This window comes from Phoenix dactylifera, unplaced genomic scaffold, assembly GCF_009389715.1.
Source record: "Phoenix dactylifera cultivar Barhee BC4 unplaced genomic scaffold, palm_55x_up_171113_PBpolish2nd_filt_p 000343F, whole genome shotgun sequence".
Taxonomy (NCBI): Eukaryota; Viridiplantae; Streptophyta; class Magnoliopsida; order Arecales; family Arecaceae; genus Phoenix; species Phoenix dactylifera.
In genome coordinates this window covers 541,495-558,079 of record NW_024067803.1, presented here as the reverse complement: position 1 = coordinate 558,079, position 16,585 = coordinate 541,495, and the positions used below count along the sequence as shown (strand labels likewise).

Below are 16,585 nucleotides of genomic sequence, written 5' to 3'. Positions count from 1 at the left end.
AAGAGTTTGTCTACCTCCTGGTCGACCACCCGGATCCGATCCGGGGCACAGTGTCTCTTCTTCTGCTTTACGGGTCGGTGGGTCGGGTCGACGTTGAGGGCGTGAGAAATGACCTCCGGGTCGATCCCAGGTACATCGGCCGCCGACCAGGCAAATACATCAGCATTGGCTTGGAGGAATTCCACTAGCCGGAGCCGAGCTTCCGAGTCGAGATTGGCACCGACCCGGACCGTACGATCTGGGCGACCCTCTTCAAGGGGAACTTCGATTACACCCTCGGCCGGCTCCCCGTGCCGCAAAGCCACCTCGTCTCTGGCGTCAAGGGACTCGACGCTAGGGCCTCCGCGGGCTTCTTTCCTTTGAGAGTTGCTAGGAAACATTGTCGTGCGGTCGGTTGGTCACCTCGGACCTCTCCAATCCCGGCCGCCGTGGGGAACCGCATGAGCAAATGGTATGTAGAGACTACCGCGCGAAGGGCGTTCAGTCCGGGTCGTCCGAGGATTGCGTTGTAGGCCGAGGGAACACGGACGACCAAGAACCCGAGCCGCACCGTGGCTTCTGCGGGTGCGACGCCCGCAGTCACAGGCAACTCAACGACACCTTCGGCCGAGATAGCGTCTCCAGTGAATCCTATGAGGGGGGTGGATGTTTTGTGCAACAGTTGTCGGGACAAGCTCATCTTTTGGAAGGCCTCGTAAAACAAAATGTCAGCTGAGCTTCCACTATCCACAAGAACACGCCTTACATCATAATTCGCCATAGTGAGGGAGATCACCATGGCGTCATCGTGGGGAGTCTGAACCCCCTTTACATCTTCATCACAAAAAGTGATTACATTTCCGACCCGCTGCCTCTTCGCGACGGCCACCCCTGATGCTTCCGCCGAGCCCCCTGCGTTCCTCACGGGCCGAGAGCAGCCCCCAGTGATGGTGTGGATCACGCCCGCGACGGGCCGATTCTGCTCCCGAGGCTCCTGAGGGGCCGGGTTGGCCGGACGCGGGTCTGCAGGGGGACGTCGGTCGTTTACATATCGGCCGAGACGCCCTCGGCGGATGAGAGCCTCGATCTCGTCCCGAAGCTGGAAGCAGTCTTCGGTGTCGTGGCCGTGGTCCCGGTGGTACTCACAGTACGCCCGAGAGGGCCTCCTCCCAGGGATCTTCTTCATCTGCCTCGGGACCGGGAGGTCCTCTCGCCCCTTGACCTCCATAAGGATCTGGGCCCGGGGAGCCAGGAGTGGGGTGTACCGGTCGAAGCGTCGGTGCGAAGAACGAGGGCGTGGGGCGCCGTGGTTCCTCGCTGGTGATGGGCTTCTGCGCCGACGCTGAGGCGTCGGGCTTCTCCTCCGGGATGCCTCTTTTCGCCTTTTCTTCCCGAGCTTTAGAGGGGTCTCGGTGGCCTCCTTGCTCCGGTGGGCGGCCGCCTCCTCGGCGTCCGCATACTGGTTCGCCCGAGACAGCAACTCCGGGAAGCTCCGTGGTAGGTGTTTGTCCAGGGAGAAGGTGAGTCTGCCCTTCCGGAAGCCACGCTTCAGGGCTGAGAGAGCCACCTCCTGGCTCAGGTTCCGAACCTCCAGTGTAGCCTTGTTGAAGCGGGTGAGATAATCCCGCAAGCTTTCTCCCTCGTTCTGCCGGACATCGAAGAGGGAGTCGGAGACCAGCCGTCGCCGGCTACTGACGGCGAAATGGCTGATGAAGAGGCGGGTGAACTGGTCGAAGGACTGGATGGAGTTAGCCTCCAGGCCGGCGAACCATGCCCTTGCCGGGCCACGGAGGGTTGCCGGGAAGGCCTTGCAGAGGAGAGGATCCGATGCTCCATGGAGGAGCATAAGAGTCCTGAAACTCTTCACGTGGTCCCGCGGGTCCGCCGCCCCGTCGTAGGGTTCGATCGCCGGCATTTTGAACCCCGGCGGGTTTGGGGTCCGCAGGATCCTCGAGGCAAGCGCCGGCTGGGAGGAGATCTCCAAGTCAGCGAAGGGATCTTTGGAGTGGCCCTTCAGGACCTGGAGTTGTCTGTGGAGGTCGTCCACCCGCCGGTCCAGGGAGCGCGACCGGTGGGTGGGAGATAAGGAGCGGCGCGAGGGGGACCGGCTGGAGTGCGGACTCCTTGAGGACTGGGGTGTCTGGGAACGCGCCCGGGTCCGCCTCTCGTACCCCGCGCAGCTCCGATGAGAAGGTCCTGGCAGAACGGACCGCACTCGAGAATCCTCCTCACGCCGGCGCTCCTCTCCATGGGAGAGGAAGGAGCGCGGGTGGTGAGGGACAGGCGAGCGTTCGGGGAGCAGCGGCTCCTGAGCCCGCTGCGGCACCCGAGAGATCACACCCTGCAGATTCTGCACTGCCTCTGTGAGGGTGCGAACCTGCTGGGCTAGCTGGTCGAACTGAGCAGCTTCGACCGTCTGAATGGGAGGTGGGGCGGTGGAGTGCTGCTGAGAACGTGTTGGGGACGCAGCAGCCTCCCGGCCGGAAGCGCGAGAGGTTCTGCGACCAGAAGCATTGGAAGCTCCACGACCACCTCGCCGTGCCATTACGATCGTTCTGAGATTCGGCCCTCCTTCTAGCGCCAACTGTTGCTGGTGGTCCAAACCGAGAACGATTGACACGACGGTGTGAACGGGATTCCGTCTGAGTTGCCTTGGTTGGTGTTGGTTGCGCTCCACCTTCCACCGGGAGACCTGCAAACAAGCCTCGCACCACCACTGGGGTAGTGGGGGCCCTCCGACGATCAAGTCAGAGGAGATTGGAGGAGGAGGAAAGATGATAATCGCAAATAAGAGAATGCTCTGGGAGATGTTGCTTACCCCCCCCTTCTCCCCCCAGCCGCATATATACCTGGCTGGGGGGTCTCTCAGGGGGGTTTGTTATCGTGGGGCACGATGGAGTGGCCACTGACATGGCCGTTACAGGGCGTCGTGGAGCAGCGCCGGGTACGGCCATGACAGGGCGTAGTGGAGTTCCGTTTTGTACGGCTGATACAGGAGATCGTGGAGCAGCATCGGATACAGCCGTTGCAGGGAGTAGTGGAGCAGGAGGCCGCGGCGTGCCTCTGGGGAATAGCCTGTCATTGTCGAAAGATATCCGACTCGGGGTCGGAGTGCTGGATCAGGGGGCAGCCGACTCGGGGTCGGGCTGCGGAGCCGAAGATATCTGACTCGGGGTCGGAGTGCTGGATCAGGGGGCAGCCGACTCGGGGTCGGGCTGCGGAGCCGAAGATATCCGACTCGGGGTCGGAGTGCTGGATCAGGGGGCAGCCGTGGTCTTCCTGGGCGCGCGTGCCGATCCCGTGGGGCATGGTGGCTAAGTTCCCCCGTAACAATATAGTTAAAATCAAGTCAAACCTCTAAACTAAACCTGACCAGTTTGAAATTAGTCATGTTAATCCTTTCATAATTCACACCCAATTTTGTTCAACCCGAATCAACATACTTAATTAGCTTTGTATAGATTTCATAGGCCATGACTCCTAACCTTAGGGATGATGAGTCGGAAACCTATACAGTGTGTACTTTACACCACGTAGGACTGTACAATCCTAAATAGCCACTAATTCTTCCATCTTAGAGAGAGATGGCTACCGTTATCTCGAAATGCACTTTGGCATCAAGTACAATTCTGTTTAGATTCCAAAGGTCCATAAAGTTGTACAGTCCTCTGCGATGCAAAACATACACAGCAGAGGACCTGAACTCTAGAGGTGGCTTAGATGCAAGTAATTTTTTTTAGATGGATAATTAATGAAATATAATTTTATAAAACAAGTTTTATAAAAAGGAAGATATTTTTTATAATATTTACTTTTCAAGCTTTCTGGCTCCTCAATTTTGACAAAACGAGTTCTATGAAACAAAGATGCCTGGATGATTTAGAAACATCAAAGGACCTCAAGTAAGGAAACAACAGTATCTTGATCCTGGATCCCAACGTAAGCCAAGACTATTTACCACATTATTTCATGATATTGCCCAGTGACTGTCATTTGGGCATATCATGCAGTAGGAGTATTATAGATGGCAAACAAAACCAGTCCGTTTCTATTAAAGCTGGATTAGGCCAATAACAACCAGCACTGCCAAGTGGCAAGCATGGAGCGAAAATTTTGCCCCCACCTATGCTCAACAACCACAATTTAGATGAGGTATTAACCCTAGCACTAGAATCACAATGACACGGAGAAAATAATGCAGCATCGTAATTAAAACAGTTCTCACAAAAGGTTTCCCTCATAAGCCATCACAAGGAACCATACTCGAGGCAAGAAACATAGGGAAATTCTTCTATATTCCTCCCTGAACGAACTAGTTTGTAGGTTGCCAAAAACTTTTCACACGTATGAAAAGAGAGATGATTGCTGAAAATTCATAGGAAGGCAGAAAAATATTGCCAAAAGAGACCAACAGCCAGCCAAAGTTTATCATTAGCACACTTTCTGAATTTGGCTTCTCCACAACATTGATGAGAATGAAATTTGGAAATTGGAACTTTTTGATGGCATATATATGTGGTTCGTCACTAGCATAGTCATTTTAGCTAGATCAGGAAGAACCTGATACCTCGAGTGATCTCCGATGACTCATGAAATGGTACAAGAAAAGAAAACTGGCTGCAAAAATTTCAAGAAGCCATGATCTCGAAAAGATATATTTCGACAAGGATGTAAATATCCGATCAGAATTCACCACTTATAACATGCACAAGCTTACATTGTTCTTATTATTTTTTTTATGCTCACCTTTGAAGAGGCACATATAATGGTATAGAAAGTTATCTTGAGATAAATAAAGTCAAGCCTACAAATCGATACGACATAAATACAGATAGGTCAATATCAGATTAGAACATTTACAAACATGGAGCCATTATTGTCACCTTTGGAGCTGGTCTGCAGCTGGATTGCTTGTAGCTGATGATGCTGGTGTCCTACCGTTGGGTACGCCATTTTCAACAGGTACTGGTGCTCCCCACTTACCCTCGGACTCCAAGGGCTCTATCACTTTAACTGCTCCATCTGTCAACCCAACTGCCAATTGATTCGGCTCTTGCGGGTGTGCAGCAATAACAAGAGGATACACTGGCAGGTTGCTGCAGAAATAGAAAGTAAGATGCCTGGTTAATGGAAGTTGAGTTCAATTAAAAAATTGAACTGTTCTAGGAGAGGCATTAGTAGCTTGAAAATGGAGCGCCATAAAAAAAATATAGAACGTAGAACAATAACTAATAAATAACTGCTACAGGGGAGAACATGTAAGTGTAATAGTTACTTGTAAAATCCCCTTTTCTTAAAGACATGAGAACATTGACAATTTTGAAAATGAAAGGAAAACAATTAATTCTTAAAATAGTAACAAATGCCATGGAATTTGGTTCGAAGATAAAGCCACATAATTATTTTACATAGCATTCACAAGGAATGAAGAAATTGATGAAATGATGGAAGACTTAACAAAGAATGTAGTCGAATTGAGAACAAGAAAACGGTTTTGGCCAATGTCGCAAGGAAGCAAAATGTGACAATATGAGTGGCACTGCCGAACTTTAAAATGCAACCTAATATTATACTAGATAAAGTTTTAAAAGATCATAGGTGTTCCTGCAGAAAGGTTGAATAAAACTTGACAGAAAACACGACTACCTGTTTGCAGTTGCCGGAGACATGTATGCCGATGGGGCAATTCGACATCTTAATCTCAAGTTATCAGCATCAAAAACACCGATGTTACCATCGCAAAAAGTAGCAAAGACCAGCTGGCTGTTGCATGCATAGGATGCATATGATATTGGGGCAGAAAGACTTTCCTGGGGAACCCACTGAAATGGAGATATATTTCATGAGATTCAGAACTCATCATGGAGCCATCGGTCTCAAAGACAATATGTTACCTGATGAACACGCTCAATTTTGGATGCATCATATATTGCTAGATGTGTTTCATGGACTACCAATAGTCGACTCTGGTCAGAATTGAACTGGACACGTGTATCACCAGCGGGTGCCTTCCCAGCAGGAAGTTGGATGGCCACAGATTTCTTTTTCTCCCATGTCTCAGTGTTCCACACAAAAAGCTGCATAGGTAAATTGTATTTGCAATGGCAAAACCAAAACATCCAAATGCAAAGTCAGTTTCATTGACTATCCCAAACAGCTACTTTAACTCAAACAAAAACCAAGAGAAAAAAAGAAAGAAAGAAGAAAAGATTAAATTGCTCAAACAGTTATAAAATGAAGGAAATGAAAATTGTACTCAAAACCAAAATTGATTCCAACAAAGTAAAAGAGAGTATCAAAATGCCAGAGCAAGCATCTTGCTGCTACCAGGCTAGGTCATAATGTAGTCTGCTGGGAATGATGGAAAGGCAGTGGTAGCAGCTAAATGGAGACATGGTTGAAGGGTTCAAGCCATCATTAAAGCATGCATGAGATGCACGTAATAAATGCTTGAAATCCCTAAGCAAGCACAGAGTCCTGAGTCTAGCACCAGAGATATGGACATAATGATAGAACAAATTAGCAATAAACATAACTGTGGCACAAAGGAAATTGAAATCAAAAGGTTGAAACTCTGCTACCAAGATTACTTAACCCCGAAGTGACCTGTCTCAACTTTAAAAAAGACTGGCGATCTAGCATAAAAATAAGAAGAAAATAACAATATGGAACTGCAATTAATTAATCATCTTATAAAAGCCAATTAAAGGATATGACTGAAATATAATAATCATTTGATAAGATAGGGCTAACCAACCATAAAGGGTAATGCATCTGGAATTAAGACTAGTAAGTCGTATGGATGATAAAGCAAACAGAAATGTAATAAATTATTTAGATATCTAAAACTCATACATTGGATAAATAATTAAGAGTGCACAAAGGCAATCAGAACTAGAGGAGCAAGTGTTAGAGCAAGTAAGACGGATGTTTTATACCACCAGGTGGCAGCAATAGTCCAATCTGCATGCTTATAACCATAATCATAACCATTAAGCCTTGTCCAACTATTTGGGGTCAGATTTGAATCTTAACATGTCATGCTTTCCTATTTGGTGCTACCTCTGACTTTATCTTAAGCTTTTCCTTGTCCTTACAGCTACCATCTATGTTACTTGATGTACTTACTCTTCCTGTGTCCTTCAACAAAGATATGAAGACCCCTCCTTACCAGAGCCAAAATTTCCTACATCCATTCTATACATTTGTAATCAACTAAATGTCTTACTGAAAACGCCTATATATTAACATAGGAGGCTATGGTGAAAATACATGCAATATACTTTACACATATTAATATGTCTTAGGATCCCACAAAATAAGAATATGGTGAGATATGGGATGATGTTGGAGCAAGAAAACATCACAGTTCAGTCTCTCAAAAGATAAAGAAATCTGGAAAGCTTTAAAAGCCAGTATTAAGATTAGAAATACTGAAGCACACCAGTGTACAACATATTATAATGTAAATGCTATTAAATCATGAACCCATAGCCAAGTGTTATGCAAGAGGGCATAATTAGCACTTTAAAGCCCTTTACCACAATAGCAGGAGAAGCAAGAATACCATAGAAAGACAGTGCAAATGAAAATTAAGTTTCATTTGCTCCCCACCACTCAGCTTTTCCCTTGTCCCCAGACCTCATTTTAATAGACCATATAAAGGATCACTTCCTGTAGTGATCCATCCTTACTAGACACAACCTCGGTGTAGGATGTACATCCTTAAATGCAGGCTAGATGTGTAGCCCCCCCAAAACAAAAAAAGAAAACGAAAAAAAGGAAATTTCACAAAGTTAGATTCTCTCACTGCTAAATCCACAGCATAGTCTAGTTCATGAATTTATAAACAAGAGGTTTTATCGTTCCTTCATACCACAATTTAAGTTAAGATATTGTTGCATGAATATATACATAGTACATACACATCTGTCTGTGAATGTCTGTGTTTTTGATGCATTGCTGTACATAGAACATGAAATTTGTCCAGATTTTCAGAAATTTAAGGCCATGTTTCAAGATAGACAAAATGCAAGAAACCATTATTGTCACTCACCTGTGCATCAGCACCTGATGATACGAGTACATTAAGATTGTTGGAGAATGCTAAACCAGTTATGCATTTCTGATGACCTTTCAGCTTTGTTTTAACCTGACAGAAGTAGGGGGAAAAAAATTACCAGCCGATAGTAATAGGAACAACAGCAACATTGTCACTGGTCAAAGAAAATTACCTCATCCACTCTCACATTGTATATATGGATGGTTGAATCTTCCATTCCAATTGCTATAATGTTATTGTCCTGTGGATGGAATGCTAAATATGTTGATGCTGGTGGGGGTGGCATGAATGTTGTCATTACCTGCAAGAGTATAAATACACTGCCTAGTCACAACATGCTTAGCCTTAACTATGTTTGCACATAATCCACAACATAGACGTTGCCAGTTTACCTTAAATGTCATCATGTTAAATAACGAAACCTTCCCACCGCATGCAGACATTACATATGAATCATTCTTTGAGAGTGCAATACAAGGTACTGCTTCTTCAGGGTTTGTATCTGACACATCATTAGTCATAAGAAGACCACTGCTTGGTTGCCAATGCTGTGGCACAACACTGGCCGTGGCCTATAGCCCACAATAAACTTAGTACCCTTCTTTATATAAATATTCAACATACATATAAAGAACAGAGAAAAATGCTAGCCAATTACCTTGCCACTTGGATTCTGTTCACTACGGCTCCACTTCCACAATCTCTGAACAGCGTTGGACCCTAATGCTAACAAGCCACCCCCAGAGTTTGTGTAAAGTAGTCTTGCAACCTATGCATGAGAAAGTGAGATTGTTAAACCAATAGAAACTCAAGATTTAAAATTCTGTGAGCATTAGATATAAATCAACATTGATTAGCTAGCACCTTGCTGGCAGAATCTGTGCTCTCTGGCATGGTAACAACTCGACATTGTTTTGGATTCAGAATTTCAGCCAATTCCCAGGGCTTAGTCTTATCAGGCAATTCTTCCGAAATTCTTGGCTTATCTATACTCCTAGATGATGGATCACCTCCATTCTACAAAAAATCATGAAACCATAAGTAAGACATTCCATATCATTACCCTTCCCCCCTCTCCCGAAAGGGGGAGGGGGGAGCCAAGAATAGTGTCATATGTCTAATGTCCTCAGATATAATTAGGCCAATGGAAAGCATCCCCTTGATGGATTTAATAAAATTTAATTGCAATACTTATGAAACAGATATTGCACATGAATCTGCATGTTCCCATAAATGGTTGCAGTAGCATAGGCCAGCGTTTTCCCTACCAAGGAGGCTTACTATGGAGAACACAGGGTCCTGGACATGAAGGTATTTTCCCATTCAGAGTGTTGTGCTAGGCAGAAATTGAAGGAGATGTACAGAATGCAGCTCCTTGAATTTGTTTGTGTGTTCATTTTAGAGAATTTTTATATATGTACATACATGTCTATAAGGACCAGAATTATAAACAAATACATATAAAATAGGCAAAACCTTAGATGTAATCTAAAAGCCTTTTATATGAGAGATCCACATCATACCAATGTTGCATCTTGCATGTGATGTGTATTATTTAAAGCTGGGTGTCATCAACAAGGGAAAGGAACCAGTCCAACATGTAGAGACTTAAGTGACAAAAAACACACCACTAGGATCCCAAACAAACTAAGCTTAGGGTTGTTTGGCATTGGCTTTGCTATGTAAAGAATGTTTTTCAGCTGAACTAGGGTTTCAAATGAACCTAAGCCTATATGTTCAAGCTCTGGTTTAACAAGCCTGAGCATATATGTATTTTTGCAAATCAGAATGTACTTAGAACCAGCTTGTATAAAACTGTGCCCCAAAGTGCAGCTTGAGTTTCACACACTGTTTGAATGAATGAGCTTGACAGGCTGATTAATAAGCGAGTCTAAGATGTTCATACGCAGCTAACTGTACGAACTGTAGCCCCACAGATCATTACAATTCAGTGCACAACGTATAATGGGCAAGGAATAGAAACATTTGAGTTAAAAAATAAAGGAAATGTAAATGAGTGCGTGAAAAGTGAAATGACAACATATGCAAATAAGAGGATCCTTTATGCTTGTCATGTGAAAGATATGCCTGGCCAAGAAAGCAAGAGGAATAATCTCAGAAGGCCTTAAATTTCACTCTCTTATTAAACATACAAGGATAGGAGATGGCCTTGCAGGAGAGTTTCTGTCTACGCGATCGACTCTGCTGATGTTCGGAGAGATGCTCGCAACCACAGGGGTGCCTGAAACCTGATTAAGAAAATTTGAAGGTCAGGAAGTCATTGTAGATCTCATATTATAAGTTTAGTTGTAAGTTGTAACCTTGATAGAAGTTGCTTCATATTGAGCTCTAAATGATTCAAAAGGTCGGCTTCCAAAAGCTCGCAGGGATTTAAGGCCATCCGCATTAGCAAGTATCTTAAAACCATTATCAGCTGTATTAACAGCAAGAAGATTTCCTTCTTTGTTGAATCTCAGACGTGGAACACTCTGAAGTAATTGATGCACCAATGTTAAAAGGATTGATTAAAACAAAATTCAACTCTACCATGGAAATATATATATACATATGTATATATATATGTACATGTATATGTATATAGATATATGTATATGTTATACATATATGTATTTGTTATACATATATGTATATGTATATATCTGTAAATATATACATATATCTGTACGTATGTGTGTGTATACTGACCGGGAGTCCACCCTCAGCATCTGTGCTTGTAAGCATGTTAACATTGTCCACATCCCAAAATTTTAGCTGGTTATCTTCACCAGCAGCCAAAAAGTGATTCTGGGAAGTATCAAACTGCACAACACCTGTTGATTTTTTCTGGAACCCAGAATATGTCCTCTTTATTGCCCCTTCACTTTCATTCCACTCAACCAGGTAAGAATCCCCATCTTTACTAGTTCCACATGAGAATAATCTATACAGTGAAGAGAAACAGATGGGAAATGTATTAATTATTGAATTAAAACAACAATCATATTTACAAGGAATGGACACATCACCAAATTTGAATACAGATCTCTAAATATTGCTTCTCTTACCTACTCCCATCAGCACTATAGAGCATTGTAGTACACCAGCGCCCAGGAGCATCATAATCAACTCTAGAGCCCATGTTATCATATAGCCATGCCTTTATTTTCCCATCTAAGGAAGTTGAGAAGATGAACTACAAAGTCAAACAGAACAGGTTGTCAGAAAGGCATGTATCCAGATTGAAAAAAGAGACCTATTGTATATGATGGCATGCCAGGAGAAAGCTTCCAAGTACACTGATAAATCTAAAGAAAGAACTCAGAAATGTTCAGTTCAGACATAATTCTAACCTAGTCATGCATCCAGAAATCAATCTTTAATTTAACCAAGGATACCTGCTGAGGTTTAACTGCTAGTCCAATATGACCTAACATATCTAATTAATTTTGATTATTCGCCGATGCAATCAAAATGAATAAAAAAATGCAGAATTCACTTACCAAATAAGCAAAAGATGCATTTTAGAAAGCCAAAAAAGGGGGAAAAATAACTGCAAAAAAAGATCATCTGAACATCATACTTCCATGTCTATACTTCATATATCTCATGAAATGTAACTGGATAAGTAAGAAGATTCTCGTGATGTTTATTTGTTGTGTTATTTACAATAGATCCAGATGAGTTAAATCATCAGACTTGCTACTCTAGATGCAGCAGGACCTAGCTATTATCACAAGACCACTTCTGTGCTTGTCATATTTCTACTATTTGTTTCAATTAAATTGAGTTCTCTTCCCTTCTCTGTTTTGGGTATGGTTTTACTTGATTGGCAAAAAGATACTTCTATGAGCTAAATATAGAGATGTAGGAACTGAAGCAAGCTCGAGAAGCTCAAATTGGAAAGGATGAAAAAACAAATCAGAAATCAAAGGTCACCACTATGAAAGCCTTTCTTTCCAGGTAAAATTCACCATCCCAGGATAGCCACCATCAGGACATGGATAGCCACCAAACAACATATGCTGTCTATGACATGGCACACACTAATAAACTATTTTGTTTGATGGCATCCATCTCTTGATGACACCTATCCATACTATAGAGCACTATGTAGTACGCACCGTAGAGAATCCATGCTCTAAAAATATATCTAGCTCAACAGTGCAAAGGATTCTTGTTCTAAAAACACATCTACTTCAAAAGTTTTTGCAAAGCCTAACCCACGCAGCCATACCAAATCCGAGATCCTAAGCTTTAGGAAAGATTAAGCTGGGCCAAAAGGTCTTAAAACCTAGAACTTTTGGCAACCAGCCCTATTTGGTAACAAGGTTCAAGGGCATAGACATTGATATTAGGTCTACAAAGTATGTCGAAGGCATGAATAACAAAGCTAGAGATGAAATTTGCAGTTTGGACTATCAACGCCAGACACAAAAAGATATGCAGTCCATAAGCGCACCGCGCAGTCACCATCACGGGGGCTCTACTTACAGCCATTGAAGCAAGTTATGCTCATGGAGTCCACAAATACAAAACTTTACATTGTTTTGTTTATTATTTTATTGGCAGGGAGAGTTATCATGACCTCGTCTCCGGTGAAGAAATACACAGATACGTTCTGATTTCTATCCTTAAGTTAACGTTAAACAGCTCTGGTAGATTGTTAAGCCTTAAATATTTGGTTCGAATGCAACAAATGCAGCTCTGTTACGCCATCTAGCTAGCCAAGTTTTGTATTGTTTATTACTGAGAATATATAACTATTCTGGACGATGCAAAAGGAAGTTGTACAGCTTGATTGTTGTTGTCTATCCACTTAATTGTTAATTACGATTCAATTAAAAATAAAGTGAACTATATTTTTGATGTTAACAAAACCATTTTTTCAGTAGCTAGGAAAACCAGCAGCCATTGGCCATTGGTAAACAATTGAGGCCTTCACTTTCTTTCTTAAATACTGGTGGGGCTGCATTGGAAATTTAAAAACGAAGGAAGCTCGTTGAATACTTCGGAATGTTTTGTCTCCTCTTTGTTCTTGAATTCTTTCTTAGAGCACTCTGTGACTCCCTATTCTACTATTGTAAACATTCTCCTTACACCCTATTTCATTAAAGAAAAAGAGGAAGAAATACAGCTGAGAGGATCGATGTTGATGCATGGTGGTATGCTCAATCTTTTGTTCTTTCCTTTTTCGAGCAAATGATGGGGATTCCATCACAGATTTTATTTAAGATATATAAAATAGTGAACTCAGGTCGAGGAGGAAAGAAGGTCACCTCGCAGCACAAAATCAGGACTACATCATGATAGCCTCAATTGGTTGGAGGAAAATCCGCTCATCATGCAATAGACTTAAACCATACCACCTTTGCACACACACAGGAGGGGGCACAACGCAAACAAATTGACTCATCGATCTTCATATAAAAACCACAGTGAAGTGACACTTTAGCAGGTCATGGACTAAGATGCCATCCTCTCATCATCTGTGCCTCTGGAACTAATGAGCAACCACCTGGCTGCTTCTTTCACCAGCATACTCCCAAACCATGTATGGATCATGGCCTCCTAATGGCTCGTTCACCTTCGACATCCCATATCAAATCCAAAGTCGCCATAGCAGAATTGTCCAAGGCCAATTAATTAAAGCCACCCCACACTTAATTCATGATCAGGAGGGGAATTAATAGTGAGCAACATCTGATTAGAAGTCCAAGCTTTGATGCCTGAAGTTGGCTCGTCTGCTGACATGCAAACTTAAGGACAGACTAGCTGTGAACCCATGTTTCGGCCTTTCTTCATGAAGGGTCTTTTTAATCACAAAATACAAATAAAAATAAAGGAGGGCAGGCCACCCAAGCCCAGCGCAGCCCAACCACAGGCCGAGTTTCACCTAGTCTAATACGCACCCAATCAATCTATTTTTTTAGGAAGTGTAAAGATACTCCCACCAGGGAATATTATTAACAAGAGAAGAATGGGCACAACACTCCCACCAGTATTTGGAAATTGAAAAATGGAAAAGGACTGATTTTCTGTGAGCTTCCAAGAGGGTATGTCCTTCCATCTTCGGAGTCAAGCAGGCTAATAATAGTGCATACAAATGTCCAATGTCTTCTTATTCTGCCCTCAGCATATGCCTCGCTGTTCCATTCTGCAAAGCTAGGCAAATTATATCCTACACCGAATGTATCAATATGGCTGTGCACCACATCAATTAGATTGTCCCGTTCTTATGGGCCAATCATCAAGACGAGCGCAAAAATGGATGGAGTCTGCAGAAATGAGACGATCTGATTGGCATGATGCCTATGGTGCATGATATAATTTCGCATGAAGCTATCGCGAGGAGCCATGACGAGGCATGTTTTGATCCCGCATCAATTATGGGCTAGAAATCAAAATAATTTGTTTTTTTGGGTGAGCACTCGGATCATCACAACTATGGCTTTCCTTTGGCACATGATGATGTAGACTCGGGAGCCATAAGATGCTGTCTCCACTCAAACCATAATCTTTACAGCATTTGAGTTAGGCCGCGTCATTTTTTTAAGTTGTTCTTTGAGCAAGGAGAAGAAAAGAGGTTGGGGGAATCCCAAATTCAAGCATTCATATAATTCAAAACGGGCCCAACCCACAAATTACAGGTGTTATCAGTAATGTCGGCTCTAATCCATGGTTTACATTATAGGGTGTGGTTTAGGTACATTGCATGACAGAAGCTTGAAATTCGGCTGTTTTCAGGCAAAATACGTGGCACATTTTGAGATTCATGCAACACTGTGCAAATATAAAATAATCATTTACCCGTTTTGGAATCATTCCGAAAAAAACACCGTGTTGTTTGGCCTGCAAGATTTCTGGCATGTAACATATCCAAACGGGGCCTTCAAAGTTCAAATTAATAGTTAATGATATTAAATGAGTATCTCAAAATACCTATATGACATAATTTATATTATCCGGATTTGGATAATGGTCATAGTCCTATTTTTGTCCCATTTTAAAAGTCATTACTTGAAGCCATTGCATATATTGTTCATCGCTTTTTTTTATATATTCAAAACACTATATTAGTTCAAAATAATAATGTCTTAAATTATAAGATTTCTGGCGCGTCATAAAGCAATTGGAAAATCGAAAATAACTGGCGAGAATAAACATTTGCTGCTATAAAGAACTACCAATAACGTTATCATAATTACAAAAAAAAAAGAAAAGAAAACTAAAACAAAAAGCCTCTCAAAACTTTACAAATCATTTCCAGACCCTCTCCCTCCACCCTTCTCGAGCTAACCGCTCGTTTCTGAAGGAAAAGTCCATAAAGGCAGCTAATAAAAAGAATCTTGACGTCTCGATATCATACCCGAGCCGCCACGCGTGCACCGCCAACGGCTACGATTCCGCGACGTCTCCAACCACTTATGATACTAAAGTGCCGCCGCCGTTGGTGGAAGCGGCGGCGGCGGCGGCGGCGGAGGAGGTGGAGACCGCTCCGCCCCTTCCCCCCTCTCCAGATCCGGTTCTGCCTCCGAATTTCCGCCGCAATAGAGCCTCTTATCCCTGCTTAGAAGCCTCGTAAGCAGCTGCATGCGGCTACCTGGCGACTTCATCCTCTGCACCCCCGGCGTTCCCAACCCTAATCCTAAACCTAGCTCTTCCTCAGGTCCCCCGAACCCCTCGCCCCACCTCGCCGGTGCCTCGATCCTCAGCTCCGGACACCCCAAAGTAGCCGACGAAGACCCGATCCCCTCCGCTCGGCACCTGGAGCACAGACCGGAGGACGAACGAGCCCGTTCCTCCGCCGCCGCCTCCGGAGGATTCGACGCCAGTACTCGCACCGAGACGATGGGATTGACAGGCGGCGACGCCGCCTTCACGGCGGCCCGGCAGAGGGGGCAGGTGAAGTGGGAGTGGAACCACATGTCAATGCACTCGATATGAAATCGGTGACCGCACAGCGGGAGGGAGCGCAGCTTCTCCCCCTCCACGAACTCGTTCAGGCACACCGCGCACTCCACCACCTCCTCCCCATCTCCTTCGCCTCCAGCGGCGGAGAAGACGAGGACGGGAAGGGACTCGAGGATGTCAGGAGCCAACCCGCGATCGGCGGGGCGCAGGGCGCCGTGGGCCTCGCCGGCGAAGACGAGGCGGCGGCGGATGCGGCGGCGGGCGGAGGCGAAGCGGCGGAGGACCCGCCACCGGAGGTAGAGGTGGAGGAAGAAGATGAGGAGGGTGGTGGTTAAGAGCGCGACGATGGCGATGAGCATAATCTTGCCGCTTGCCGCGTAGCCCTCCGGCGGTGGAACCCCGTTATGATTCGAACCCATTAGGCTTCAATCTTCTTTTCTTTCCTCTCTTTTGATCTTTGGAGGCGAGGGAACCTAGTCGGCCTTTTATAGATGCATCAGCGTGGCCGAGCGGGCGGGATTGTCTTATTACTACCGGCCTGTATAGGATTCGGATAAGAAGGGAAGGATCGAGAAGTTTTCATGCGGGAGGGTGACGTTAGTGGAAAGCTTTAAACGGCAGCTGTCCCTTTGG

The 16,585-nt window shown here is 44.4% G+C and overlaps 2 protein-coding genes across 3 annotated transcripts; both read right to left on the bottom strand.

Annotated features, from left to right (window-relative positions):
* Positions 1 to 4,618: 4,618 nt before the first annotated feature.
* Positions 4,619 to 11,258, bottom strand: LOC103700149 (protein TPR1-like). 2 transcript variants are annotated; one of them, XM_039118389.1, is made up of 12 exons: positions 11,107 to 11,258; positions 10,748 to 10,982; positions 10,363 to 10,530; positions 10,195 to 10,290; positions 8,906 to 9,058; positions 8,700 to 8,810; positions 8,434 to 8,613; positions 8,214 to 8,342; positions 8,036 to 8,131; positions 5,874 to 6,056; positions 5,623 to 5,801; positions 4,619 to 5,075 (listed from the first exon to the last, which is right to left on the bottom strand). In XM_039118389.1, the coding sequence occupies exons 1-12, from the start codon at positions 11,178 to 11,180 to the stop codon at positions 4,859 to 4,861; spliced, it is 1,821 nt and encodes a 606-aa protein (XP_038974317.1). In that variant the 5' UTR covers positions 11,181 to 11,258; the 3' UTR covers positions 4,619 to 4,858. The 2 variants fall into 2 exon arrangements, with proteins under 2 accessions (XP_038974317.1, XP_038974318.1); XM_039118390.1 differs by having other exon boundaries at positions 5,626 to 5,801; positions 11,107 to 11,256.
* A 4,213-nt stretch (positions 11,259 to 15,471) lies between these two features.
* Positions 15,472 to 16,371, bottom strand: LOC120105687 (RING-H2 finger protein ATL2-like). The gene has a single exon (XM_039118360.1). The coding sequence runs from the start codon at positions 16,369 to 16,371 to the stop codon at positions 15,472 to 15,474; it is 900 nt and encodes a 299-aa protein (XP_038974288.1).
* Between the last annotated feature and the right edge of the window lie 214 nt (positions 16,372 to 16,585).